We start from the raw sequence: 27996 nt of genomic DNA, 5'->3' as shown, positions 1-27996 counted from the left end.
ATCACCAAATTCCTCGTATTTATTACCGTGTTATAGTATGCTTAAAACATGGAGCATTTAGGTTTCAAATTTAGGCTAATAGCATCACTTTTGAGCAGTGTATATGTTACCGAAATTATTTGTTCTACAGACTATCTAGTTTATGTGCAGATTAACTAGAGTGATTCATTAAAGAGCCGAAAATTGTTTTATTTCCTGAATTACCTAGGTAGGTAGCAAGGTAGCACATTACCTACTAGGTACACATTAAAGTGAAAATAAGATATTTTCTAGATCTTAAATTAACAGAATATTTTTCATACTTGAAATGCTTAAATTAATGTTTTTTCCCCCATTATTTATGGAAATTAATTTATTGAATTAATATTTATTTCTTTTTCGATATCGAAAGAATCAAGCTATGACAATCAGGCAATCAACAAATTTGTTAATGCTGATGGATTGAATCATCAATCTCTAAGAACTACAATACAGAGAATCAAACAGATTAAAATATTATTAAAAGTAAATAAGAATTAAATACATAATTTGAATATTTACGACAATATATATTCTCATAAAACAAATTTGGTTAAAACCCCTTACCATTCAGAGCTTTCTTTTAAATTTTACGAAAACTGCTTAGAAAATTGCTATTTTTTCAAAATTTTTTTCAAGATATTCAATTCAGACTTTTTTTTCATAAGTTACCGAATACGATTCAAAACAAAATTATGACAAAAATTAAATTTTTTCCGCTCATGAACAGTATGAAAGGCTTATTTTAAGTGCCAATATCTTGGGCAGTTTTTAACGAATTGTTTTCATACTGAAAAATAATATTTTTGTTATTAATTAAAAATCACTCCAAAATGTTGCTTAATTTTATTAAATATTGCTATAGCTATAGTAAGAAAACATAAAGCAAAAAATATTTTTATATTTTTTTGGTTATTTATTTTTGTAAAAATGTTCATACCTTCATGAATGTATGGAATAATTTTTGTGCAGTTATTGCATATGATAACCAAATAAAGTTACAAGCTTATATTGCTATATTTTTGATACGAAAACACCTTTATTACCGGTCACTCAAATCTCTGAAAATTTTAAACTTTTTATTGATGCATTTGAGCTACCGCATGATCTAAACACCTCTCAGGTTCATTATAAAATAAAATAATTCTCTAAGTATTTCTGAAAAAATTTGAAAAAATGCCAAAAACTACGAGTAAAATTGTCACTATCATTATTGTACGGCTGTATATATTAAGTGTAATTATTGGTATTAAAATTTTTTAAAACTCTTATAAGAATATGAAATAAAAGTATAAAAAAGTATGAATGTGAAAAGTTCCTTTTCGCAAACTAATGCTTGTATATTAATTAATTTTTAAATAATATTTAATCATACCAATATTTAATTATATCATTAATATTTAATTAATTAAATACTAATTAATTAATAATAATAAATAAAAAATAATAATAATTAATTAAATAATATTTACTTAATTAAATAATATTTCAATAATTAATAATATTTAATTCAGACTCAATTTGGTAATGGAGTTTTTTTCCCCAGTGGTTTTTTTCTAATGCTTCATTTTCCTTTACTCTTTTTCAGAGCTATTTTTCCGTAACCTATGAAAATAACAATTCTCAAGCATGACGAACACTGTTTGTTATAAGTTAAATTTTGATTAGTGCCCTTTTCGTAGAGCAATTTGAGACAAGTTAATGTCGTTGCCAAGTAAAAAAAAAAAAAAAAATCGAAAAATTTGAGGAATAAGAGAAATAGTTGATTAAGTGAAGTGGTTATATAGAATTTTCTAAAAAATGGTAAGACGTTTTTTTTTTTTTTTTTTTTTTTTTTTTTTTTGTATTTCTTTATTTTATATTTGTGAAAATTTTTTTCGTCTGCCCTGCTAAGATTTTTTACCTCTTCACTTTTAGAGATACTTTCTAATTCTTTGTAAAGTGTTACCAAAAAACTGAAGACTTTAAAACTTAGATTTTTCTTAGAACTCCCATCTTTTTCGGATCTAATAAAGATGTAATAAAAATTATTCCTCCATCTCTCCCCCCCCCAAAAAAAACAACAACATTTATTTACAACTATTCTTTCAGTCCAACCAACCCATTGGTTATGAATGATTCTCTTTATGTTGTAAATTTTGAGTTGAAGACGTAATGAACTTGTATGGTAAGAATAACACTAAAAAAAAAGTTATCTCTCGCGGACTGATAATTTTAAAATGTAAGTAACTAATCAAAAAAGTTCTCGTCTTCTCTAACTAAACCACTAGTTATTACTTGATTTAGATACTTCATAGAGTTCGAAAATAAGTAGATAGAAATAAGTAGAATACATATCCAAAATATTTTTATTTGAACCCATAACTTTGTGCCAAATATCCAAACATAGACATCAGTAAGTATGCTATTTTGAAATATTTGATTGAAAAGAGGAATGTCATAGTAAGCCAATTACTGTCCTTGTTTTTTCAGACTCATGTTATTTGATTAATGTAAGCCTTGCAGACGGAAGTATAGTTATTAACATAAATTAACTTCTAAATTGAAGAAGTTAGTGTCATTAGTTTTTCGTGATTTAGGGAGGAGACTAATTATAAGGTCTTATTTAAATTATCTTGACAGTATTGCACGGATTTTCTTTATCTTGTTCCTAAAAAATACTTCCGGAATGTTAGCATTTTCTCTCACGCCAATGCTATTAGTGGAAGAGTTGTTAATTTCCTATTAATGGTCATTTCCCGTTTCGATAAATCTTAGCTCAATTAAGCGTTATAATATTTTGAAGAGCCTTTTTATTTAAAAATAATAGCTAAATACCCGTTTTTCGTACGGGATATTAAAAAAGGAAATAATCAATAATTCAGTATTGATGAACATACGAAATAATGCAAAAAACTGAAAAAGAAATATCGGATAAAATTGAAATAGTTCCATTTTTTTTAAAATAATTATTTGTTGCACTTCACGGGTGTTTTGTAATATTGAACCCAGTTCAGAAGACAAGGAAACTTCTGGATTATGTATTGGGGGAAATTTTGCTTTCATGGAGAACTTTTTGATGGAACTAACCCGCATTTGCATTACATGGAGCAAATCCCTCCATCAGTTAGTCTGACGGCAAGGGACTCTAACCCAGGACCCGTCTACCCCTGAGGATGTTTCACGTTAGCACTGTGGTCTGTGCAATTCGGGTGCGGAATTCGTATCAATCAGCCATCGCTGGGATTCGAACCCGGTTCAGCTCATCGGGAGGCGAATGCTCTATCCCCTCAGCCACCACGGACCAGACATAAGTATTAAAATACATCATTGTTTAAAAAAAAGTTGAAAGTCACAAACGTTGGGTATAAAGCGTAGTTCTTTCATGCGCCAAAGATGTCTAAGTAATAAATATTTCAATACCTTGATAGTGATCATAAGGAAAGATATATAGAAAATTACAAAGCTGGAAAAAGCCTCGCATATTTCACCAAAACTGGGATAAGTAAATAAAAGGCTTATTTAACCACTTGACATATTATTAAACAAACTCTAAACTGTGCGGAATTATTAATTTCTTGATATGGAAATGATCTTTGATTGCACTGTAAACAACAACGCAACTGAATGTTGACAGAGATGCCAACTGCTCCGGACACGCCAACATAATTTAAAAAAAAACACAGGAAGTACCTACAAACTTAATTTTGCAAATATTTGACTATTTTTGCTTGCTTTTTAAGAGGCATAGCATGACATAATTACTATGAAGTGGTGAATTATATATAATCCTACGAATTATTTAGAAGTAGAGGTGGATAAAAATCTAATACAGTACAGAACCCGTTATCTGGAAATCAGAGAACCGGAAAACCAAAAAACCGGAATAAAATTCGATACATTTTCCAGCCATTAAAAAAAAATTTTTTTTTCCTTATAAGATTTTAGGATTTTTCTTTCTTTCTGGAAAGATGTTTACCTTACTATCAATTTGAAAATAATCATTAGTGTATTACTTCGTTTTTTCTTCTTTTTAAGATTATTTCCAAATATTATTTTCTTTAGTTGGTTTTAACAATAAAAAAAACGGCTTTTTGTAGCGATTCAGAAGACCGGAAAAATCAGTTATCCGGAATAGCGATGGCCCCGATCTTTCCGGATAATCGGTTCCCTACTGTAAATTGAATTTATTAAACCAAGAATCACAATTGGTAAACTACCACTTTAAAATATTTATTTGCTGTCCAGAGCAAGTTGGCATCTCTGTGTTGAAGACGTCTGAGAGACGTCAATTATTGTTTCGACATAAGAAACAAATGACGTTTCCCAGACGTCTTCGTATGCCAAGGGGTTAACTGTAGATAACTTCTGTTTATACTCAAACAAAAAAGATGAAAGCTTGTTTATTTTCATTTAATGTGATTCTAAGAATCAACGAACTTCACTCACAAATAATTTATCTGGTGTCTAATTGGGTGAAACGAGACGGGACGCTCGAGATTGTTATAGGTTGAATGACAAGGGTGCGTAGAATTATGATTTTTGCAACTCATTCTAAGATCTTGCTAGGAAATACACAAGATGTCACTCGCCAATCAGGCTGCTTTTCTTCTACAGATAGTTCTTTAGCTTAATAATAAATAAAATTTATCTTGTTAATTTTGAATTAGCTTTATTAGGTTATAGATATGAAAACTAAACTTTTTTACAGATAATTTTTAGTTCAAAAAATAATAAATAATTTTTTGAACTAAAAATTATCTGGAAAAAAATGTAGTTTTTATATCTATAACCTAATAAAGCTAATTCAAAATTAACAAGATAAATTTTATTTATTTGGGATACCTGCAAGTGACGTAGTGTGGGCATCTCGATCCTGATTGGTTGTTGAAACGTGGCATTTGTTTACGTTAGAAACTCTTCTTTCTATTCTACTTCGATTAAGCCAAGCCCGTCAAGTATCAATTCTCTTAAGTGACACATTCTAAATTCTTTCTCAAAGATTTCAATTCTTTCACTATATATTTAAACATAGGCTTAACACAAAGACCGGCACGAAGCCATGTGGAACATAAACAAACTAATTATGCATCGAAGCTGCCAGGTAGACAAAATAAAAATATATCACTGTTACAATAAAATACATAAACAAATAATAAATCTAAGTTAAGTAAAAGAAGTAGGCGAGAAAGAATTATAACTAACTAACTAACTCAGTGGCGCGACAGCCCATTAAGAGGGCCAAGGCCGACTGTGCCCATCTCAGTTTTCTTGACCTTGGGCTCTGGGGTGCAGGAGCATATGTTCCGGTCAGGTGGTCAGCCGAACGCGGAACCCCCAGTGTTAGCTCCCAAGCATGCTTGGTACTCATTTTATCGACCCACTGAAGGGATGAAAGGCTGTCGAAGATTTCAATTCTTTCACTATATATTTAAACATAGGCTTAACACAAAGACCGGCACGAAGGCATGTAGAACAAAAGCAAACTGGTTATGCATCGAAACTGCCAGGTACACAAAAAAAAAATATCACTGTTATAATAAAATGCATAAACAAATAATAAATCCAAGTCAAGAAAAAGAAGTAGGCGAAAAAGAATTATATTTCAACTAATTTGATGTGCGATACGGCTTTGTATTTAATTAACTTATCCTTAATTAACATTCCAACTTAACTTAGCAGAACTTTAAATACGCCATTTTGCTAATAAAGATAAGCTGGCACTGACGTTATAGGTCACATGTGTGGGTATGGGAGGTCTTCTTCTTCTTGAAGTGCAAGTATGCAACTGTATTGAAAAAAATAGCGCATTTTTTTGAAACTAATATTATTCACATTATTTTGTCCATTCCCTGTAAACTGCTACATTGTAAACACGTGACGTTATGCCCCGTTTGTTTTTTCTCAAGAAATACAAATATCTGTAAGGTTTCGTTTTCCCCATAATATAAAATATTTCTTCTTGAACGTAGAATACTCTGGTTTCAAAATATGCCTACATAATTGTTGTTTTTCAAATTTTTAAAATTTAAGAAGTTTTTATGGCTCTTTTCTTTTTTAATTTCATATTTTTCCTATAGTGAAATTTTTTTTATTTGTAGTTTTAATGTCATAGATTATCTATAAATTATATTAAAATAATCCTTGCAAAGCTTAATATTAGTAGGGTAAAATTATTTATTTTCAAAATATTTGCTTGATGATATGTCGTATTAAAAATATTGTTTAAAAATGAGAAGAAAAAAAAATGTAAACGTGTTTTCAGATTCTTTATCTAATTACGTTTTAATTTAAATATGATACATCACGTTGTAAGATTTGAGAGAGTTATTCAAGAGCGTCACTTGATTATTTGTTTAAAATTTTGAGGCAAGTTTTTTATTTTTCTAATAGAAAATGTGAAAATTAAGGTTGCAAGAAATGCAATGTTAAAGATTATCAGCCTAATATGTATTTGCCTTTAATATTGAGGCTAATAACAATGTAAGGAACATCTATGTATACAATTGTTTAGAAGAAATTCCTACTCAAATTTTACACACTTTTCAAGCTGTTGCCTTGTAATGAATTCCAACAGTGTTTATATGAATTATTTCATTTTAAATCCTAGGCTTTTGACTAAAAGATTTGGAAAATGATTTAAAAAAATGTCATTTTTTTACAATCGTATATTAAAAAAAAAATTAGCCACTATTTTTTTCTTCTATTAATAGTTTTAGCTGTGCAAAAATTTAAGAAATTTACTTTAACGCGTGTCTTATGGAAAATATGAATACATAATTTGCTCTTTACTTTACAAATAGGGTAAAAGCAATTTGATATTATTTAAGAATAAAATTTGAATTTGTTTGATCTTGATTTTAAGCAAGGATTAAGATTTGGTAAAGAGCTGATGTACGTTAAAAATTTTCTTCTCAATATTCATTCGTCTAAGAACGGTCTGAACCTTGTCCTAAACGTGCCGAGACTGCTCTGGTATTTGTAATAATTATAATGGAATTTACAGTGTAACAAACTGTTATGGAATGCACTGGAGAAGTTGCATTCATTGCAATTAATACCTCTTTAAGACGAAATGTTGAAAATGAGTAAGATATGACAACAAAACTACTAGAAAGTGGCTTGACGAAACTTTTCTTTTAAAGCGTGAAATTTTAAGCTAATTTTTAAAAATAAACTATAACATGTTTTCGTTTATATTGAAATTATTTCGTTTACTTTAAAACTGTAAAAAAATGATGTGGCGGTGTATATGTCTCCACCTTTTCTTTGAATGCGGTTAACAGTTATATCCTTTCCGACAATTCATGTTAAATAATTATAAAAATGAATTGAAACTTTTTAAAAAAAGCTTGTGAGCGAGCAAAGCCTATTGGCTTTGAAGTTTCCACGCATTACCTTATATTTTCATTGCATGTGAGTAGTATTCTAAACATTTCAACAAAGTTTTTTTTAATCTTTTCTTATCTTCGATTAAAAAAGATTGTATTTTAACTTTTATCAAAATACACTTGCGTCGAAATTTGTTTCAGTTGTTCTATCATTTATTTACAGCTTTTTTTTTTAAAGTTTTGAAATCTCTCTCTCTATACATTTATATATCTTTTCTTTTGCAGTCATTCATTTAGATGCTTTTTAACCTTTACTGATTTTTTCCCTTGTAAAAGGAATTGAAAAAGTTCATGAATAGCTCTAGACTTAACAACTCACAGAATAAATGAAAACAATACCTGTGCTTTATTATTTTGCAGAAAAAGCGTCGCACGAAGAGGCATTGGAACTCGTCCAAGCGTTTAGGTTCGATTGATAAATATAACTATAATTTTTGGGCTTCATTCTTTGATGATTTAATGCGGAAAGTAAAAGTAAAAGGAGTGGCAGATGAATGGCTTAGTAAGAGGATTTTAAGCGAAGATGAAGTTGCCCAAAATGTGTAATACGTGACGGTATAAAATAAACGTTATAAAATTTATTTTAAGTTCTTAAAATACAAAAACAAGTTTACAAATCTTGTCTTGGTTCGAGGATAATTTTATTTTGTGCGGAATATGTTTCAAACTTTTCAACAAGCAACAAAACATCTTTATTTGTATGTAAATATAGTATGACAATTCTTTTAAAGAAACGTGTTACTCATTTTTTAAAGAGGGAGATTAGGTCTTGCATTATAACGTTTATCTAAATTTAAAGGAATTGTTGATAAAAATTGTCGCGTCATTTAACTGGATAAGTTAAAAAAAATAAGATAACATAATTTTTCAGTTATGATTTAGACGTTTATTGTGTCAACTTGCTTCGTTCATGCATTCTGAAAATAAAGAAATTTAATTTCTTTCTTGTTTTTGTACATATATATACTCATTATATGTTTTTATTAGTTTCATCGGGATTTTCCTTTTAATTATTCATAAAATTCAACGATGTCAAATTCAGTAAAGAAGGATAGTTCAAAACATTTGAGCAATTTTACAAGGGATTTTTCCGTAAACCATGAAGAACCTCCCGTAGAAGATGATTCGCAAGAGGGCATGAGCCAAAGGAGAATCCTGCGAAATTTATTTATTACTAGTTTATGTTATTTATTCTTTTATACTGGATATTGGTGCCTTGGAGGTCTACAAAGTACAATGAATAGTAATGATGGCATAGGCGATGATTCACAAGCAGTCATCAATGGTATGTCTCTACTTTCATCACTTTTCTTACCAGATTTTTTGATCGCCAAATTCGGCAGCAAGAAGGTACTGACAGCATGCACGCTGCTAGGCTGTCCTTATTTAGCCGCCAACATGTACCTGCGATGGGACACGATGATAGTGACATCTGTACTGTACGGTCTGATGAATGGACCTTTCGTAACTGCCCAAGCTGTGTATATCGAAGAACTGGCGTCCCGTTTTGAGAAAAGCGTTAATCAAAACATTGAAGTAGTTATGGTTAGTTTCTTTGGAGTTTTTACTTCTTTCACGGAATCAACATACATTTTTGGTAATATCCTCGTTTACTATGCTTTGAAACCAAATAGAGTCAATAATACCTTTATTAACGAATCAACGACTGATGATTGCGGATATTACTTCAAGCCTTACGATAATGTCACGAATTCCAATTTAGATCCTCCTCTGGAAAGCCAAAGACAGCTTTTGGTCGGTACCTTTGCCATTTTTGGAATTCTTTCAGCTCTCATCCTTGCTTTGTTTTTGGATCCTTTGAAGAACGATTTGAAAGAAGGGAGTGGAGGCAATTTTATTTTGAACCAATTTCTGTCCGCTGTAAAGCATCTGAGAAACCCGCATCAAATTCTGTTAGTTCCTATTTCTATTTATGCTGGAATGGAGGGTCCATTCTATTTAAATGAAATTACCCAGGTGAGTTAAATGATTCTTTTTTTGCTATCCAATGCAAACTAGCTAGATTAGGTTTTTAAAATTGATTCAATAAATAAAGTTTTAAATTCAAAATGTATGGGTTACTGTTACTGGTAAAAATATTTTAAACGAGAAATAATATCTTTTCAATTATAAAAATGCTAACATAGTAATTTAACGGTACATTCCAAGATTATGTGAGGTGCAATATCTTAAATTTCTCAAAGTTTATGCACTATACAAATGCGTAAAATGGACCCAAAACATATATTTTCTAATGTCTATCGCACATATATCGCTCATGGGCTGCAATAGTGGCACAACTCAAAAAATCAAGTTTTGAGTAAGTCGGTTTAAAGTTTTCATTGCTAATGAAAATGCACAGGAAATGCTTTAGTTTGCTTAAATGAAGATTACCTTCAAGTTAAATGAATTATGCTAGTATTGCTGCTGAAAAGAATATGTATTTTCATATTTACACCTGTTCTTAGTCCAAAACGCGTGCTTTTTGAGTTGTGCCACTATTGCAGCTCATGAGCGATATATTGTATTCTGTTTGTAAAATGATTAATAATTTACTTAAATTAATACTTACTCTACGAGAATCAAATATAAAACGGGTGGCATGTAGCAGTGAGTTTCCCTGTTTAAATGCACCGAAATACAAAATTTTTTGATTTTTAACTGTTGAAAATAACCATGTACAGTCCGCAAAAAAAAAAAGATATCACCCTGAATAACTTTCGTTCTAATGATCGGATTTTCACGAACTAAGTGTCAATCTTAATGGTTCCGGGGGGTGACCTCAAATATGCTAATTAATTAGTGCTAATTATTAATTAAGTTACGAAATCAGACACAAAAACGTACTTTCTCTGAATAAACATGTATTTTTTCTTACAAATTTGGAATCCAGACACTTGAATTAGGGGGGGGGGGTAGACAAAATTTTGAAAAAATTGGGTTTTAAATTGGGTCACAGTAAAGGTTTATATATTTGGCGATAGTTCAGAAAACCGCCAGAAAAAGTCGCCAACGCAAATTAATATTTTAAGGTAACCCATTGACTAATTCAAAAGAAGCAGACTTAATTTCACTAGGTTGCTAAGCAACCAATTTCTGACTGTAAAAAAAAATTTAAATAATGCTCTGTGATTGCTCGGAGAGGTTTAATAGAAATATCTCAAAGTTAATAGAAAATATCTCAAAGTTTCTAGAATATAGACAATTTTTAAGCTAATTTCTGTCCAAAAAGCAAATTTTTTTTTATTTTAATCTCCTTTGAAAAGAAAATTGGAATCGATTTATAAATTATTTATGATTTTCTAAGTTTTTAGAAATTAAATACATGAACTTTTTATCTGATATTCTTTAGATTATGTTGTTTTTTTTAATAAAAATTCGAGGATTTCATACTAAAATCAAATTAACATAACTTATTATGGCTATATACAAAATTTTAGGGATAATCATTTTTCCAGCTTTAATCGAGTGTTCGAGGCAAGAAAGTGTGAAGAAGAAAAGAGCTTGAAAAATAAAATGTATATTGTATAGTAATTCTAATGCGCATTCACAAGGTTTTCTATAACTTACGATATTTCTTTTTTCTATAACTCAAGGAATTGCTGAATGTTTAGTGATATTTTAAAAACGCTGAATTATGTGATGTTTAAGAATAAGATATTGAAATAATATGTTGCATATTGTAAGATTCATTGTTTAAAAAATCGCTTCATTTTGCTAGATATTTAGGTTACAAGGCTTTCTTTGGATAAAGATGATTAGCAAATAGCATCCTGATCTTTCGATACATTCTGAAACTTACATTCGCAAATTCACCATAAAATGTCGCACAGCATATTCTTCAAATACGATTACAGCTACATTTACCATCAAATACTGCTACTATGATTATTTTTGTTTTCTTATATATGTTACCGGCAAAGTATGAAACGCCGGTATTGAATAGAATGTCTCGGCATTCTAAACAATGCCGGATGTTCTAAAACAATGCCGGATGTTTTTAGGCAAAGTATCGAAATATGAGAGGTATTACATACTTTCCCTAGGCATTCTATAGAATGACGAATGTTATTTAGGCAAAATATGAAAAAAACATGGTGATGAGGTCATTATGTTATATTAACGATGTGCATGTTACTGTGAATGATCGAAATTGGTGGATGTTGACTTTCACCGGTGAATGCTGACAATCACATAGTCGCTTTGGTGAATGTCCGAAATACTTATTACATCCGATTTGATATTAATTTATTCGTGGATGTAATTACATTTATTCGATATTTTAATACTTACTGACGATAGATTAGAAGAAACATCAGTGTTTGGAGTATCAGGCTAATATATATATATATCGGGCAATGGCACTGAACCTTAAAAAATTATCGGTGTAGGATATACCGGGCAAATGTATATCGGGAAGTGGCTCTTGACCTTAAAAAAGTATCAGTGTCTGGTATACCGGGCAAATGTATACCAGGCAGTGACACTTGACCTTAAAAAAACATCAGTGTCTGGTATACCAGGCAAATGTATACCGGGCAGTGGCAATTAACTAGAACTAGTATGACTAGACCTTTGGTAAATGTCCGAAATATATACTAGGTCTAGTTAAGTGCCACAGCCCGGTATACATTTGCCCGGTATATCCTACACTGATGTTTTTTAAGGTCAAGTGCCACTCCCTGGTATGCATTTGCCCGGTATACCCTACAATGATGACCCTACAATCACCAAAGCTACTATGTGATTGTTGACATTCACTGGTGAAAGTCGACATTCTCCAGATTTCGGTCATTCACAGTAACATTCACAGACAGGTAACATTCGGTCATTCACAGACAGGTGATTAAAAAATTACTTTTAAGATTAAGACGATATATAAGATGTTGAGAAATTTGCAATGATGTGAGAGATGCTTAAAAATGTTGACTGCTTATTTTTATTAATATTTATAAAAAATATATTCATGAAATTGATAAATATTTTATTCCAAATCTATTCATACGTATGTATATTATAGAAATTGTATCAGTTAATGAGAAAAAAAAACTAAAGAATAAAAAATAATCACATTAAATAAGCAAAATCTGGTGTATAATCATATTCAATCACAAGCATGCTTTTATAAAACTCGACACTCGTTGATTAAAATGTTTTATTCAAATTTCTTTACTAAATTGGGTATAATATAGCCTACGTCACAGGTTGTGTTGTTCCTACTAAATTTAACCCATGAACGGCATTTTCTGCGAGCCTAACTTCAAGCCACAAATAAACAAACGAAGTGTTCGATCGTTTAAATAGCTGCTCGCCAGATTTTATTGCATTATAAAGAAAAGTTATTGAAACTAAATACAACTAAATAAACAACAACAACTAAAACAAATAACAACAACTACAAATAACAATAACTAAATAAACAACAACTAAATTCCATTCGTTTAGCATTGCGTCATATGTTGTTCCTACTAAATCGAAGTAGTTGTGTTTTTTTCATATTATACCCAATTGCAAATAGAATTTTAGACGACTAAAAAAGAAATATCGTATTTTATAGTTTTAAAAAAAATAAAAATAAAAAGTTTAGCAAACGATTATTAGCGAAAAAAATATGAATGAAATTTTACGCCACTCGCGCTAAGTCAAGTTCCTCGTAAGTTTATCACATTTTAGTATTAATCGCCCCATTAAATCATTTCTTCATTGTCGCCAAATTATTTTTTTTTAAATGATTAATTTTAATTTTTCTCATCTTCTAATAAATAAAAACAATAGAAACTTTAGATTTTTCAATTGAAAAATATGTAGATTGTAATGGTATAAAAAAATCCCTACCTTATAATTCAAAATTTTTTCATCCTCACTTTAATTAAATAATAAAAAATAATAAATAATTATTAAAAATTATTTTTTTCATGAAATTATCTTTGGGTAAATGAGTTTTATGAGCGGGTGCAATTTTTTTTTGAATTGCTTCATTAGTTTTTAAAATATGACTGAAAACGCAAAAAACGAAATTAACATTAAGGGGTCCAAACTTTGAATCGCTCTCCTGACCAAACTATGGGGACCACATTTCCCAGATTGCGGCTACCCCATATATTTTGAAGATAAGGAATCCAAATATGCAAAAAAAATTATATGTTTATTCAGAGAAAGTACGTTTTTGTGTCTGATTTCGTAACTTAATTAATAATTAGCACTAATTAATTAGCATATTTGAGGTCACCCTCCGGAACCATTAAGATTGACACTTAGTTCGTGAAAATCCGATCATTAGAACGAAAGTTATTCAGGGTGATATCTTTTTTTTTTGCGGACTGTACAGATTACTGTTATTAGGCCTTTTAATTATGCGAAGAGTTTTTAAAACGTTAGACTTTTCTATGTTTTCACGCCATAAAAATGAGTTAAAATGGACCCAAAACATACATCATTATTTAGCATATTATTACTGATTCTCTGGCATTTTGTTAGTAAAGTGTATTATAATTCTTCTTAAATTATTATTGACACAACGTGAATTGCATTCTGAATAAGAATGGTTTAGATTTACCTAATTTTATAGCGGCGACTTACCACTTTTAGAGATGCCGCACAGTGGCGTAGCTAGGTAACCAAGGGCCCTGGGGCAAATTAAAAAATGGGGCCACACTGCTATGTAAAGTGATTAGGTTTTATCAAATAAAAATGTGAAATATGCAAGTACTTTTAAAATGCTAAGCTACGTAAGCTCTTTTTTGCGCACTGCAGGGCAGGTAATAAAAATATTAAACAGTAGCAACATAAATTACAATTAATACTTGGTGTAGGTTTGGCTAATAAAACGAAATAGAGAAGATTCAAGGGTTTATTATATAAAGGTCGGGCCTACCAACTGACTAAATAACAATAATATTTTCCCAGCTTCAGTTTCCGCAAAAGTATCAATGACTTCGTTTAAATCCAGGCTTGATGCGGTTTTGTTTTCAATTGCTATTAGCGATAAATGTCGGAGTCGAATTTAACCCATATTATTTCTTGAATAATTTTTTATTATTTTTAATTTGCTAAATGACCTTTCAGCTGCTGCAGAAGTGAAAGGAATTGTAGAGAATAATAACATCGCTGTAAATACTTCCATTAGGTCGCATTCTAGCACTCCATATTTGCTCATTATTTCCTTACATAATTGGTGAACAGTCTATGCTTGAGTTAGTGGAGGTAAAACTAGGTGGTAAACATTAATAAATTAAAGTGAAAAACTAGGGCCTATTATATCTGAATATTTTCTTTGGAATTCGTCACACTTTTGTAATAAAGTTGCTTCATCAACATGTAATAAAAATGTTGCTGTTAGAAAATCGAATATATGACAGACTGCACTCATACCAATAAAACGGTATCTAATTGCTGTGTCTAGTACATTATTGAAAATCTCAGTTTGAAATATTTTTTCTCGGTTTGGAAATCGGTGATCAGCAGCTAGTTCATCAAAATGTTTTTTAACTTTTCTTTGCCTTTTTTCTTGAAAATGGGTATCAATATCATATTCTCTTGCAGTTTCACTAGCTTTGCACTTGAATAATTCGAAATCATTTCTATAAATTTGCAACTTTACTTTGGTCTCTGATAAAACTTTACTCGCCTCGCCCAAATTGATGTCGCATTTTTGTACAGTTTTGGATGCATAATTGATGTCGTTCAATACACTGTGCATGAATTATATATTGAATTATATATACTGTGCATGAATTATGTGCATGAATATGACAGACTGCACTCATACCAATAAAACGGTATCTAATTGCTGTGTCTAGTACATTATTGAAAATCTCAGTTTGAAATATTTTTTCTCGGTTTGGAAATCGGTGATCAGCAGCTAGTTCATCAAAATGTTTTTTAACTTTTCTTTGCCTTTTTTCTTGAAAATGGGTATCAATATCATATTCTCTTGCAGTTTCACTAGCTTTGCACTTGAATAATTCGAAATCATTTCTATAAATTTGCAACTTTACTTTGGTCTCTGCTAAAACTTTACTCGCCTCGCCCAAATTGATGTCGCATTTTTGTACAGTTTTGGATGCATAATTGATGTCGTTCAATACACTGTGCATGAATTCGCAAAGCAACACGAACTCGAAATTTAGCATTTTTGTTTTAATACTCTCTGCTTCACTACGCTCATCTTTATTAGGACTCTTTAGAACTATTTCTGATAATGCTTTGATAATATCAAAATAACGAAGTTTTATTGCAGATATCGTATTGACCCTACTGGACCATCTAGTCGGATTTAGTTTTTTTAGAGTGGTGTCCGATTCGCCAGTGAATTTTGACAGTAGATCCCAACGTTTGATGCTGTTTCCGAAAAAGTTATACAAGTCTTGCAACGTTGCGAAAAAAATCTGTATTTCCACACAACTGCTTACAGCATCATTTATCATCAAATTTAAATTATGAGTGGCGCAATGTACGTACTCTGCGTTAGGCTGGATATCCTTAATATGTTTTTGTACACCATTATACACACCACTCATCGCACTGGCTCCATCATAGCCTTGCCCAACACATTTTTTTAAATCAGTATTTTTGTCGATAAATAATGTTGTCACTTGGTTGACTAAATCTACTGCGCCATGTTTGATAGCTGCATAAAAGCCTAGAAACAATTCTTTTACTTCTATATCAATTGACTGTCCATTTTCCGATCTGGTTATTACTGCATACCTCACAACAATGCTTAGCTGATCTACCTTCGATATGTCCTGTGTCGTATCCATTATGATGGCAAGAAACGGTGACGCTCTAATTTGTTCTAGCAGATGGGTTTCGAGTTTGGTCCCCAAGCTCTCAATCATTTCATTTTGAATTGTTGCACTCAGATATCTTGCAGATCCTAAAAACATAAAAAAATACAATTTCAAAGAAGTCCTGATATTAAACAGTTAATAATTGTAAACAAAATAAAACGATAAAAAAAACTTAGAAATAATTATTATTACCTTTGGGCATATCCCAAACTTGCCGCAAAATGTGATCATATCGAGCGACAAGCTCTACAAAGGACAGAAAATTTCCGTGGTATCCTTTCTGACGTAAGTCTTCTTGATGTCCTCTCAAAGCCAAAGAACTCTTTGCTAGGGTAAGTATGATATCGAATAACCTTTGAAGAACCATTTTCCAAAATGATGCTTCTTTGCGAATTTCATTTTCAAGTTCTTTGTCGATAGTATTAGTATCGTTTTTTTTCTTCCAAAACTCATACACAGCACATGCTTCCGAATGGCCACTCGAACAACTGTGTAGATTAATTCTTTCTGATAAATGCTTCCAATTTTGAATTCCCGTACACCAAACATTATTCCTTTGTGAAGCAAATAACCAGCAGGGTTGACAATAGGCAGCGTCTAGTATTTTGGAATAACACAACCAAAAACGATTAACTGGCCCGTATTTAGAATACGAAGCGTAGTACGATTTTGAAAAACACCTATTGTTCTGGTTGATGTCTGTTGGAAAAGGTCCTGAAGGCTGTAAGGGCCCCATATAAAGAATTAGACGTTTTTCGCTATCACTTAATATCTTGTTCGTGAAGTTTCCCAAGTCATAAGAAGATTTGTCGTACACATTTTCGAAAAATGTAGAGGTCTGTGGTTCCTCCAAACCCTCCGCTCTTATGTGTGTCATGCAAACATCATTCACGTCCACATGATCATCGGCGGAGGTATCTCCAACTGCAATAATTGTCGAATCTTCTTCAGTAGGCTTCTTAACCAACACTGCAGTTACCACATTATTTTAGTCACTAACAAAAGAAATATTTTGGCCAGATGTACTTGCAGAAGGCTGACTAAAAAACTTGTCAATTTTGAGCAATTTTTGTTTACTATCTTCTCTTTCTTGGCGTTGTTTGCGTTTAAATGCACCACTGGGTTTCTTCTTTTTATCCATAATTTTAGTTTTCTAATTTATTTGTTGTTGTTGTTGTTAATTTACGTCGCACTAGAGCTGCACAATGGGCTATTGGCGACGGTCTGGGAAACATCCCGCAGGATGATCCGAAGACATGCCATCACAATTTTGATCCTCTGCGGAGAGGATGGCACCCCCGCTTCGGTAGCCAGACGACCTGCGCGCGAAGTCGAGCACTTTACGGTAGCACAGTTTAACGAGGACCAATACCGCACACCCTCGGTCCCTACGCAGACTGATCCAAGTGGTTACCCACCCGCACACTGACCGCAGCCAGTGATGCTTGACTTCGGTGATCTGCTGGGAACCGTGTCTTAACGATCAGTCCACTGCGGGACCTAATTTATTTAAACAATACAATATTAGATTGTGCTCGAGTAGGTAGGTACTCACTGTTCACTGACGATGTTAAAAGTAAAATAAAAAGAAAGAGAAACATAATGATACGCTACAAGTGTCGTTGGGGAATCCTCGGGAAAAAAATTATCACAATTAGTGTTATCACATTTAACGGTGGAATCTGTAATGGTTGGCAACTGTTTGGCGACCGTTTAAGGCGTACTTGGAGCATTTTGTCACCCCGTCGGAAGGATGCGAGAGAGAGAAAGGTAGATGTATGTTCCATATAATAGGGTATTCTAAGAGCTGGAAGTTCTTACTGGAAAACAATGCCTATTTCTTTTCTTTTTAAATAAAGTTAAGTTTTATTGTTTTAAAAATCTGGTCTGCTTATTTATTGGATAGGAAAGGCATTACAGAGACCATGAACGATCTCCTGCCCGCGGACCTGAATTAATGTACCTACTGCAGGTGACTTGCATTTTTTCACGATATTTCGCGTTATACAATGAGCTGTAGCCGAAATCTATAGATTTGACACGATTTATTGACTTAACGGACATCAGTATTAGTGGTAAAATCAAATAAAATTGAACCACTATATTGACCAATACAAAAATTTTTATTGGCATTTGCTTACTTACTCCTGATACAGCATTAATTCTTTAACCGTTCTCGAAAAAAAAATCTTAACTCGAATTCACAATAAAGCGCACATCGATGAATAATAAAACGCACATAGCACTCACTATCCGTCAAATTGACAACACTGCCAACCTACAGAAAGAATTCAGGGGAATTCCCTAGGCATAACTTTTGAATTTCTCTCAACTGAGTTGTCATGATTAAAGTGGGGTTGCAACCTGTCATATTTATTTAGAAAATGGGAGAAATTTCCAAAACTTCAGTTCAATCGAGATTTCTGGTAAGGATTCGAGGGCCCCCTGAGCTTGAGGGCCCCGGGGCACTGCCCCGCCTAGCCCCTTGGTAGCTACGCCACTGATGCCGCATAACCCAACTAAAAATCAAAACTAAGAGTGCGGCGTCTTCACTTTTATTACCTTTTTTTTCCCGTCACGTGTTTTTAATTAGCAATAGATTAAATCAAGTTATCAAACAAAAAACAAAAGTGATCATTGCTTTTTATATTCGCAACTAACCTTCAAATCGAATTGAATTTTATCTCAAATTTATTGATAAGAATATGCTTATAACTTGTTGGAATGCATTGTTATAGAAATATGTAATATTGGAACAAAAACACAATTATTTAAAAACGAAAGTAAGGATATTACGCTATTATTTTTTTGCCCTCATTTATTTTTATGAAAATATTAAACACGAGGTAGACGCCAGATTACACAAGTTCGTAACAAATCAAATAATTTAACATCTTTAAATTAGAAAAAAATTAGTATTAGGGTCATTTATTTTTAACTCATTTCAGTCGCATTAAAAATGTATATTAGTATATAATAACTAGGGGGCTAAGCCCCCTGTTCACTACCGTTCACTAACTCCGATGATTGCTTCGCAATAATTGTCTTTTCTTGGCAAAAAACACTTTTTCTACTGAAGTTAAAATTATTCCCTTAACATATGTGAACTAAAAGGAATTCTATTTGCTTACGCTTGTGCCTCTACTTCCCACGTCCAAATATTACTATCCATGGGCGGATCGTGAATTTGTGGGGCCTTGGGCTGAAACTACTTTGGGGCCCTAATAGCCATTTTGTCAAAAAACTGTTTTCTATAGTGATGTAGATAAGTATATAAAAAAAAATAGGACAAAAAAATAATTTTATTTATTTTTTATTTATTTATTTTTATTTGTGTATATAAGCAGAAATTGACAGGTTATGTGTAGTTATGTTATATAAATTATAAAGCAAACTTTCTGCATTTTTGTGCTGCAAATTCCTTTATTTGCTCATCACATTGTAAGTCCTTCGTTAAATCACAATTTATGGAAAGAACTTATAAATGATTTAGTCGATGGTTCGACATTGTTGTCCTATATTTGTTTTCTATATATGACATCCTGGAGAAAGAACACTCCGCTTCACAGCTAGTGATTGGCAAAGTTAAAAAAATCTTTAAGATAGTACAGCAATTTGGGAAAACATCAACAAGTTTCTTTTTATAAATTAGCATAAAAATTTCACTGCAAGAGGTGTAAGACTCTGGCTAAGACTGAAGTAAATAAGATTTTAACTGAATGCACTCATTCACTAAATGCTCGTCTACGTCATCTGGATAATAATCAACAATATTACGTACACTTTCCAGATCTATGTTTTCCATATTTTTGTCTTGCAAATCCATTAAAAATTTGAATTTCTTGCCATACATCTCAAGACTTGGCTCCTTTTAATTAAATCCATGATCAGCTTATCTAACGCAACGCTTTTCTTTTTAAAATTTTTCTGCGCCGTATACTGAGATTTTATCTGTAGACTTATCTGAAAATTTTGGAGTAATGCGTCTCTTGTTTATGACATTGTAGTCTATTCCCACACTAGTACTTAATTTTTTAGCATTCTCTTCGTATTCCTTTAGCTTCTGATCTGATTGGTGCCTTAGGTTGTTCACGAAGTCTTTTAATGACACAATTAACTTGTTGCCTTCACAAATATCTAAACCAGGGCTCTGTATTTTTTTATTAACTAAATTAAATCTCTCCAAAATTTCTTCCCAAAAAATAATCAAAATTGCAATATCGAGTTTCGCCATTCTATTGAATAAATTTCGTGCCTCTTTCCGGAAATCAACTTTCTCATCTTCATTTTCGCTGAAACTTTCGAAAATTTTCATAATGTCCTCATAATTATTTTTCAAAGCTTTAACAGCATCATAGTGACAAGACCAACTGGTCTGGCTTAAACTTTTTAACGTAAATTTGAGTTTTGTTTCACGATTTAACCGTTCCGACCTATGGGTCGAAGTAGAAAAGAAAACGTATATTTTTTGCACTACTGCAAAAAAGTTCACAATTTCGGTTGCAACCTTAGCAGATTCTTCACCAACTAGGTTAAGGGAATGCGCAGCACATGGCACATAATCTGCGGATTTATTTTTTTGTTTTAGTAGTGCTTGTACACCATTGTAGTGACCCGCCATATTAGCAGCGTTGTCATAAGATTGTCCCCTACAATTAATTATCAGTAGTAGTCCATTTGTTTCTAAAAAGTCTTGTAAATAAATGTAAGCCAGTATGACTACTGATTTTAATGAAGGATACACATCTTTCTTAAAAAGGTACATCCCAAAAAGGTACGATATTATGGGTTTTGGTCGCAGCTCTCGTTGTTCAATGTGTTCACGAATGAATGGATCGAACTCTGCCAACAGATCCAGAGCACCCATAAAATTACCATTATGTGGAGACCAAATACTTCCTCGGAACCTCTAAATGCTAAGCCCCTTATACTTAAAAATTTGACCACTACGATAACCCATTTTAAGACATTGTGATAATATGTGTCTTTTCTTAATTGCTTCTGAAACTGCTTGTCTAAAACAGATCTATTTTCTTTTCGTGTCAACCACACTAACATTGATTTCTTATGTTCATTAGAATTTTTATGATTTTCAAAAAACAAGTTCCTATGTATTTCCAATCAGAAATTCTGGTTGTGTATTGAGAAGGGATTTAAGAAAAAAGTTTGCCAGTCAAACAAAAAACAGTACCAACCCTGGTTGAATAACATAACCAAGATCTTTCCAGTGATTGACCATTTTTCATTTTCTTAATGAAATACCTATTTGAAAATGTTCTGTTTTGTTCTTTGCATTTCTTTATTGAAGCTGAATATATATTTTTCGGATCTTTATTTTGAAAATTTGTAGCTATTTCATTCTCGTTTTTATGTTCTAATTTGAAAAAAGTTTCAGTTTTTGTACATTTCTTTCTTTCTTTTTCTCGATCTAGCTGTAATTTCCGTTTCTCAGCTCCACTTTTATATTTTCTACCAGACATATTGTAAAATAAGACTTCAATATTTTTCTGAAAATAAACAATGAACTTGATAATTTTCTGGTAATAAACAGGGAACGAGATAATCGATGTAATATTGTTTTTCACGTTACATTTTAATACTTTGTAATGAGTGCAGTAATTCAGAAATTATCATTAAAAATCGATTAAAAAGTTCATTTAGTATTGAAAAAATACATTAAAAGAAAGAAAAGAAAGGATTTATAATTCTTTTTACTTACCAACTAAGAGCAGGAAATCTTTTCTTATACTGATTATGTACTTTCAATTATAAGTAAAATACAAGAAAGGTCCGGTCTTTATAACTTTCTGGTTATCATTTATTAGTAAACTTAACAAGTTTGTCACTTTGACTACGAGAACGAAATATCACCTATTGTTTTCAGTGGGGACTGGGGCCCTTTGTATCCACGGGGCCCTGGGCTGCAGCCCAAAAAGCCCTTAAGTAGATCCGCCCCTGTTACTATCTATTAGTATTATAAACATTTAGATGTCTTGGTGAACAGAAGTGATTTTTCGAAATAACTTTAAATTGGGTATACTATAGCCTACGTCACAGGTTGTGTCATTCCTACTAAATTTAACCCATGAACGGCATTTTCTGCGAGCCTAACTTCAAGCCACAAATAAACAAACGAAGTGTTTGATCGTTTAAATAGATGCTCGCCAGATTTTATTGCATTATAAGGAAAAGTAATTGATATTCGATTTTTGATTAATAATTGATTTATGTGGATAGTGGCATTTATGTGGATAGTGGCATAGAATTTAGCATTGCGTCATGGTAAATGTTATTCCTACTAAGTGGAAGTAGTTGTGTTTTTTTTATATTATACCCAATTGGGGATACAAAAATATTTAAAGGAAAACAATACCTTTTGTTAATTTTATGCTGATTACAACCAAAATAATATTTAAATGAATGAGGAAGAACTGGATCCTACCTCGTGACTTTTAGGCCAATAGAAATGCACGGACAATAATAGAAAACTGTGACACCATCATTAGACATAATCAAAATAAAATAAAAATCGCCACTCAGCTTTAGCTGGTAAGTTTAGTCGTAACATTTTAGCAAGCGGCATTATTAAAAATTATTACCTTTTCACACACATGCGGTCTCAATTTTAATTGGCTGTTTTGTGCGTTACTAACCGCAAATCTTCTGTGATTGGCTGCTTGTTACCATTTCACTCTCTTCTTATATTATATAAATATATGCATTAAACATCAGGAATATATGTAGCTTCGGCGGTGAAGAGACTTTCTTTATTTATACTTGTGACAAAAATAAGCATTTAACTGCTTGAATCCATAAATCAAGTATTTAAAGATATCTGCGTTTTTAGACTTAGAGTCTAACAATGATGGATTCATAAGGATCGTTGAAATTTCACTCATCGTTTTACTCCCATCAGAAAGCGATCTCCATTCAACTTCAATTTTGAATAAATCAAAGACTTTTTTTATTTATAAATAGATAAATAAAATAAAAATACCACTTAACATTTCAGAAGTAGGTGATCGAATGACTGCCAACCCTGAAAATATCTTTCTAACTTCTCACGTTGCATAACACAATGCCGTTCGATAGACGGAAATACGAAAATTAATTCACAAAAATAGAGTACGACGTAGGGCGAAAAGCTTCTTGAGAGTAGAAAATACACTGAAGAGCCAAAAAAACTGGTACATCTGCCTAATATCGTGTAGGGCCCCCGTGAGTACGCAGAAGTGCCGCAACACGACGTGGCATGGATTCGATCAATGTGTGAAGTAGACCATGACACCATGAATCCTGCAGGGCTGTCCATAAACCAGTGGGAGTAAGAGGGGGTGGGGATATCTTCTGAACATCACGTTGCAAGGTATCCCAAATATGTTCAATAATGTTCATGTCTGGGGATTTTGGTGGATTTCCGATACTTACGGTATACTCGTGAAATGGTCGTACGTGAAAATCCAAATTTCATTGCTATCTCGGAGATGCTATGTCCAATCTCCCGTGCGCCGACTATAACACCACGTTCAAACTCACTTAAATCTGTATAACCTGGCATTGTAGCAGCAGTAACCGATCTAAGAACTGTGCTAGACACTCGTTGTCTTATATACGCGTTGCCGATCGCAGCGCTGTACTTTGATTGGCTCCATACCCCCTCTATTTGCATACTCACGCCTGTACCAGTTTTTTTGGCTCTTCAGTGTATATAATCACACATCAGTGGTCGGAAAAACTACGTTATTTTTGTAGTTAACTACAGCTGTTGTATTACAAATGTTGTTAACTTTATTATACAGTGAAACCACCAGGAAAGACCACCTCTATGATACAACCTACTCTATTTACGACCACTTTAGGGAGGCGCGGAATTTTTTTCATAGATTTTGTGTTGAAGAAAACCTTTAGGAGAGACCAAAAAAACCTCTTCCAGCGATCTAGCAATTCTTCACTTCAAAAGCAGAAAAGGTTAATTAAGGAAACACGAAAAAATATCACATCAAAAAATAATAACAAAACAAATAAGTAGATTAAAATGTATGTGAGTGGCTCTTTTTTCGAGAGGTATTTTTGATGATATCTGAAAGATATCTTCAACCACATGTGGCAGTCAGAGTGCACTAAAGACCATGATATCAATGTTTTTTTTAAGAGTTAAAAGTTAAATTAAAAGAAAAAGTTATTAAAAAAAATCAAGCATCTTAAACACACAAGCTTTAAGGCTAGCTAATTTTTATGATATAAAATTAAATGCAGACTTAAACGAAAAAGCATAATTGCTCATTTATTAAAAATAGTTCTATCTTTCATTATTGGTAAATTTGGTTTTACACATAATTATATCAGTAGGGATCATTGACTAAAGTTTGTTCATTTATCCGGTTTTCATGATGCCAATACAAGTAGCATTTTCGCACCAATAAAATGACACAACTAAAATTAAAATCGTCTTCTCAAAATCATGTCCCTTAACATTTTGAAGTCAAAGGAGGTAATCCCTAAGAACAACCAACCTCCATTAGCAACCATCTTATTGTGGAACAGAAAGTGATCGCTCCCAAGAGGTTTCACTGCATATAATATTTTCTCCTGTTTTACATATGTTTTTTTTCAGGCATATATTGCATGTTTTTGGGGTGTTCATCATGTTGGCATTGTTACCCTTTTTTTCGGTATCGGCGGAGCTATCATCTCTCTATTCGTGGGACCATTGGCGAAGTACATCTCTCAGATAGCCGTGATAATTTTAGGAGCATGTCTTAATGTAGCTATCTGTTTGTTGTTATTTCTATGGAAACCATCGCCAGAGACAACTGGCATTTACTTTGTCATCGCAGGAATATGGGGAATGGGAGATGCCATTTGGTGGTCACAAATACCAGGTGAGCGAATTCAAGAAAATGCTTGTAATGTTTAGAAAAAAATAAGAGAATAACAGCAATCATTTTATTCCTTTGAAAAAATAAATTAAATTAATGCTTTTATTCTTAGCATAATATGTTTTTTTACCCCTGAAATTTTAAAGTTTTCAAAATGTCTAAATATTTAAGTTGTTCAGCTCTTAATTTCATTTTAATATATATGATAGAGACAATTTGAAAGTTTGAGCCATCCCGTTTATAAATTTGATCTATTTTTATAGGTCTTTTAGATCTAACACTTTTTGCAGCTTTTATTGCTAAAACCAGAACTTCCAGTTTTTACAGAGATTAATCTTGATCATAATTAATTTAGTTTTGATAAAGTTATTTTTTTCTTAATTATTTGCAATATGTAATACATACGCTTATTTGATTTAATTTTGGACAAAAACTGTAAAATTATAGATTAAGAGCAATGATAACGAGAAACTCTATATATATGGGCTATATAGTATGGGCTATATCTATTATAGTAAGAGCCTGAAGTCTGATAAGTCCTGAGTTTTATCGATAAAACTTAGGGTTTACCAAAGTGGCTAGTTAACTTCTACGTTTTATAGCTAAGGCTTGGTAAAAGGCAGAAAAGGAATCATAATAAAACTTTCTTCGGATTTTTACGAAGCCATTTTGGTAAAAGCCGATAAAACGTAGGATTTAGCAGACTTCGGGTTTTCATCATAACATATGTATTCAATATTGTTCCTTGTATTCAATAAACAGTGTATTGGTTAGTTTTATTTAATAGTTTCTGTTCTTTATTCTAGCCCTCTACGGACTGATGTTTCCAAAAGATAGAGAAGCTGGATTTTCAAACTTATATTTCTGGAGCTTTTTTGGATCTTTTCTAAGTTACACTTATGCTAATTACCTTTCCATTTCTGTCAAAATAAATATCCTGATGGCATCCCTACTGATTAGTATGGCCTGTTACCTAGTAGGCCAGTTCAAGATGAAATGTTCTGCGCGGAGAGAATATATTGCAATCGGAGATGATTAATGATAGCAAACATTTTAGAATCTCAAAACTTGATGCTTATCAACATTATTGTACATAGAAAAAGAGCTTGTAAATAACGATACTTGGTGTGACATTAATAAAAACAAAAATCACCAAATTCCTCGTATTTATTACCGTGTTATAGTATGCTTAAAACATGGAGCATTTAGGTTTCAAATTTAGGCTAATAGCATCACTTTTGAGCAGTGTATATGTTACCGAAATTATTTGTTCTACAGACTATCTAGTTTATGTGCAGATTAACTAGAGTGATTCATTAAAGAGCCGAAAATTGTTTTATTTCCTGAATTACCTAGGTAGGTAGCAAGGTAGCACATTACCTACTAGGTACACATTAAAGTGAAAATAAGATATTTTCTAGATCTTAAATTAACAGAATATTTTTCATACTTGAAATGCTTAAATTAATGTTTTTTTCCCCATTATTTATGGAAATTAATTTATTGAATTAATATTTATTTCTTTTTCGATATCGAAAGAATCAAGCTATGACAATCAGGCAATCAACAAATTTGTTAATGCTGATGGATTGAATCATCAATCTCTAAGAACTACAATACAGAGAATCAAACAGATTAAAATATTATTAAAAGTAAATAAGAATTAAATACATAATTTGAATATTTACGACAATATATATTCTCATAAAACAAATTTGGTTAAAACCCCTTACCATTCAGAGCTTTCTTTTAAATTTTACGAAAACTGCTTAGAAAATTGCTATTTTTTCAAAATTTTTTTCAAGATATTCAATTCAGACTTTTTTTTCATAAGTTACCGAATACGATTCAAAACAAAATTATGACAAAAATTAAATTTTTTCCGCTCATGAACAGTATGAAAGGCTTATTTTAAGTGCCAATATCTTGGGCAGTTTTTAACGAATTGTTTTCATACTGAAAAATAATATTTTTGTTATTAATTAAAAATCACTCCAAAATGTTGCTTAATTTTATTAAATATTGCTATAGCTATAGTAAGAAAACATAAAGCAAAAAATATTTTTATATTTTTTTGGTTATTTATTTTTGTAAAAATGTTCATACCTTCATGAATGTATGGAATAATTTTTGTGCAGTTATTGCATATGATAACCAAATAAAGTTACAAGCTTATATTGCTATATTTTTGATACGAAAACACCTTTATTACCGGTCACTCAAATCTCTGAAAATTTTAAACTTTTTATTGATGCATTTGAGCTACCGCATGATCTAAACACCTCTCAGGTTCATTATAAAATAAAATAATTCTCTAAGTATTTCTGAAAAAATTTGAAAAAATGCCAAAAACTACGAGTAAAATTGTCACTATCATTATTGTACGGCTGTATATATTAAGTGTAATTATTGGTATTAAAATTTTTTAAAACTCTTATAAGAATATGAAATAAAAGTATAAAAAAGTATGAATGTGAAAAGTTCCTTTTCGCAAACTAATGCTTGTATATTAATTAATTTTTAAATAATATTTAATCATACCAATATTTAATTATATCATTAATATTTAATTAATTAAATACTAATTAATTAATAATAATAAATAAAAAATAATAATAATTAATTAAATAATATTTACTTAATTAAATAATATTCCAATAATTAATAATATTTAATTCAGACTCAATTTGGTAATGGAGTTTTTTTCCCCAGTGGTTTTTTTCTAATGCTTCATTTTCCTTTACTCTTTTTCAGAGCTATTTTTCCGTAACCTATGAAAATAACAATTCTCAAGCATGACGAACACTGTTTGTTATAAGTTAAATTTTGATTAGTGCCCTTTTCGTAGAGCAATTTGAGACAAGTTAATGTCGTTGCCAAGTAAAAAAAAAAAAAAAAATCGAAAAATTTGAGGAATAAGAGAAATAGCTGATTAAG

At 31.5% G+C, this 27996-nt stretch overlaps 1 protein-coding gene across 1 annotated transcript; it reads left to right on the top strand.

Annotated features, from left to right (window-relative positions):
* Positions 1 to 8257: 8257 nt before the first annotated feature.
* On the top strand, positions 8258 to 26216 carry LOC107450251 (N-acetylglucosamine transporter UNC93A). Its single transcript, XM_071181400.2, has 3 exons — positions 8258 to 9365; positions 24795 to 25062; positions 25866 to 26216. The coding sequence occupies exons 1-3, from the start codon at positions 8418 to 8420 to the stop codon at positions 26096 to 26098; spliced, it is 1449 nt and encodes a 482-aa protein (XP_071037501.2). The 5' UTR covers positions 8258 to 8417; the 3' UTR covers positions 26099 to 26216.
* Positions 26217 to 27996: the final 1780 nt, after the last annotated feature.

Source organism: Parasteatoda tepidariorum, chromosome 8, assembly GCF_982258835.1.
Source record: "Parasteatoda tepidariorum strain Cologne lab strain chromosome 8, Ptep-v5.0, whole genome shotgun sequence".
NCBI lineage: Eukaryota > Metazoa > Arthropoda > Arachnida > Araneae > Theridiidae > Parasteatoda > Parasteatoda tepidariorum.
Note: the sequence above shows the minus strand (reverse complement) of the source record. Positions and strands in the feature narration are given on the sequence as shown.

Bases quoted from the DNA above. Each gene is read 5' to 3' on its own strand.
- LOC107450251 (XM_071181400.2), top strand. From the start codon at position 8,418: ATGTCAAATTCAGTAAAGAAGGATAGTTCAAAACATTTGAGCAATTTT. The intron at 9,366-24,794 runs GTGAGTTAAATG...GTTTTTTTTCAG, and splicing joins ATTTAAATGAAATTACCCAG to GCATATATTGCATGTTTTTG. The intron at 25,063-25,865 runs GTGAGCGAATTC...TCTTTATTCTAG, and splicing joins TTGGTGGTCACAAATACCAG to CCCTCTACGGACTGATGTTT.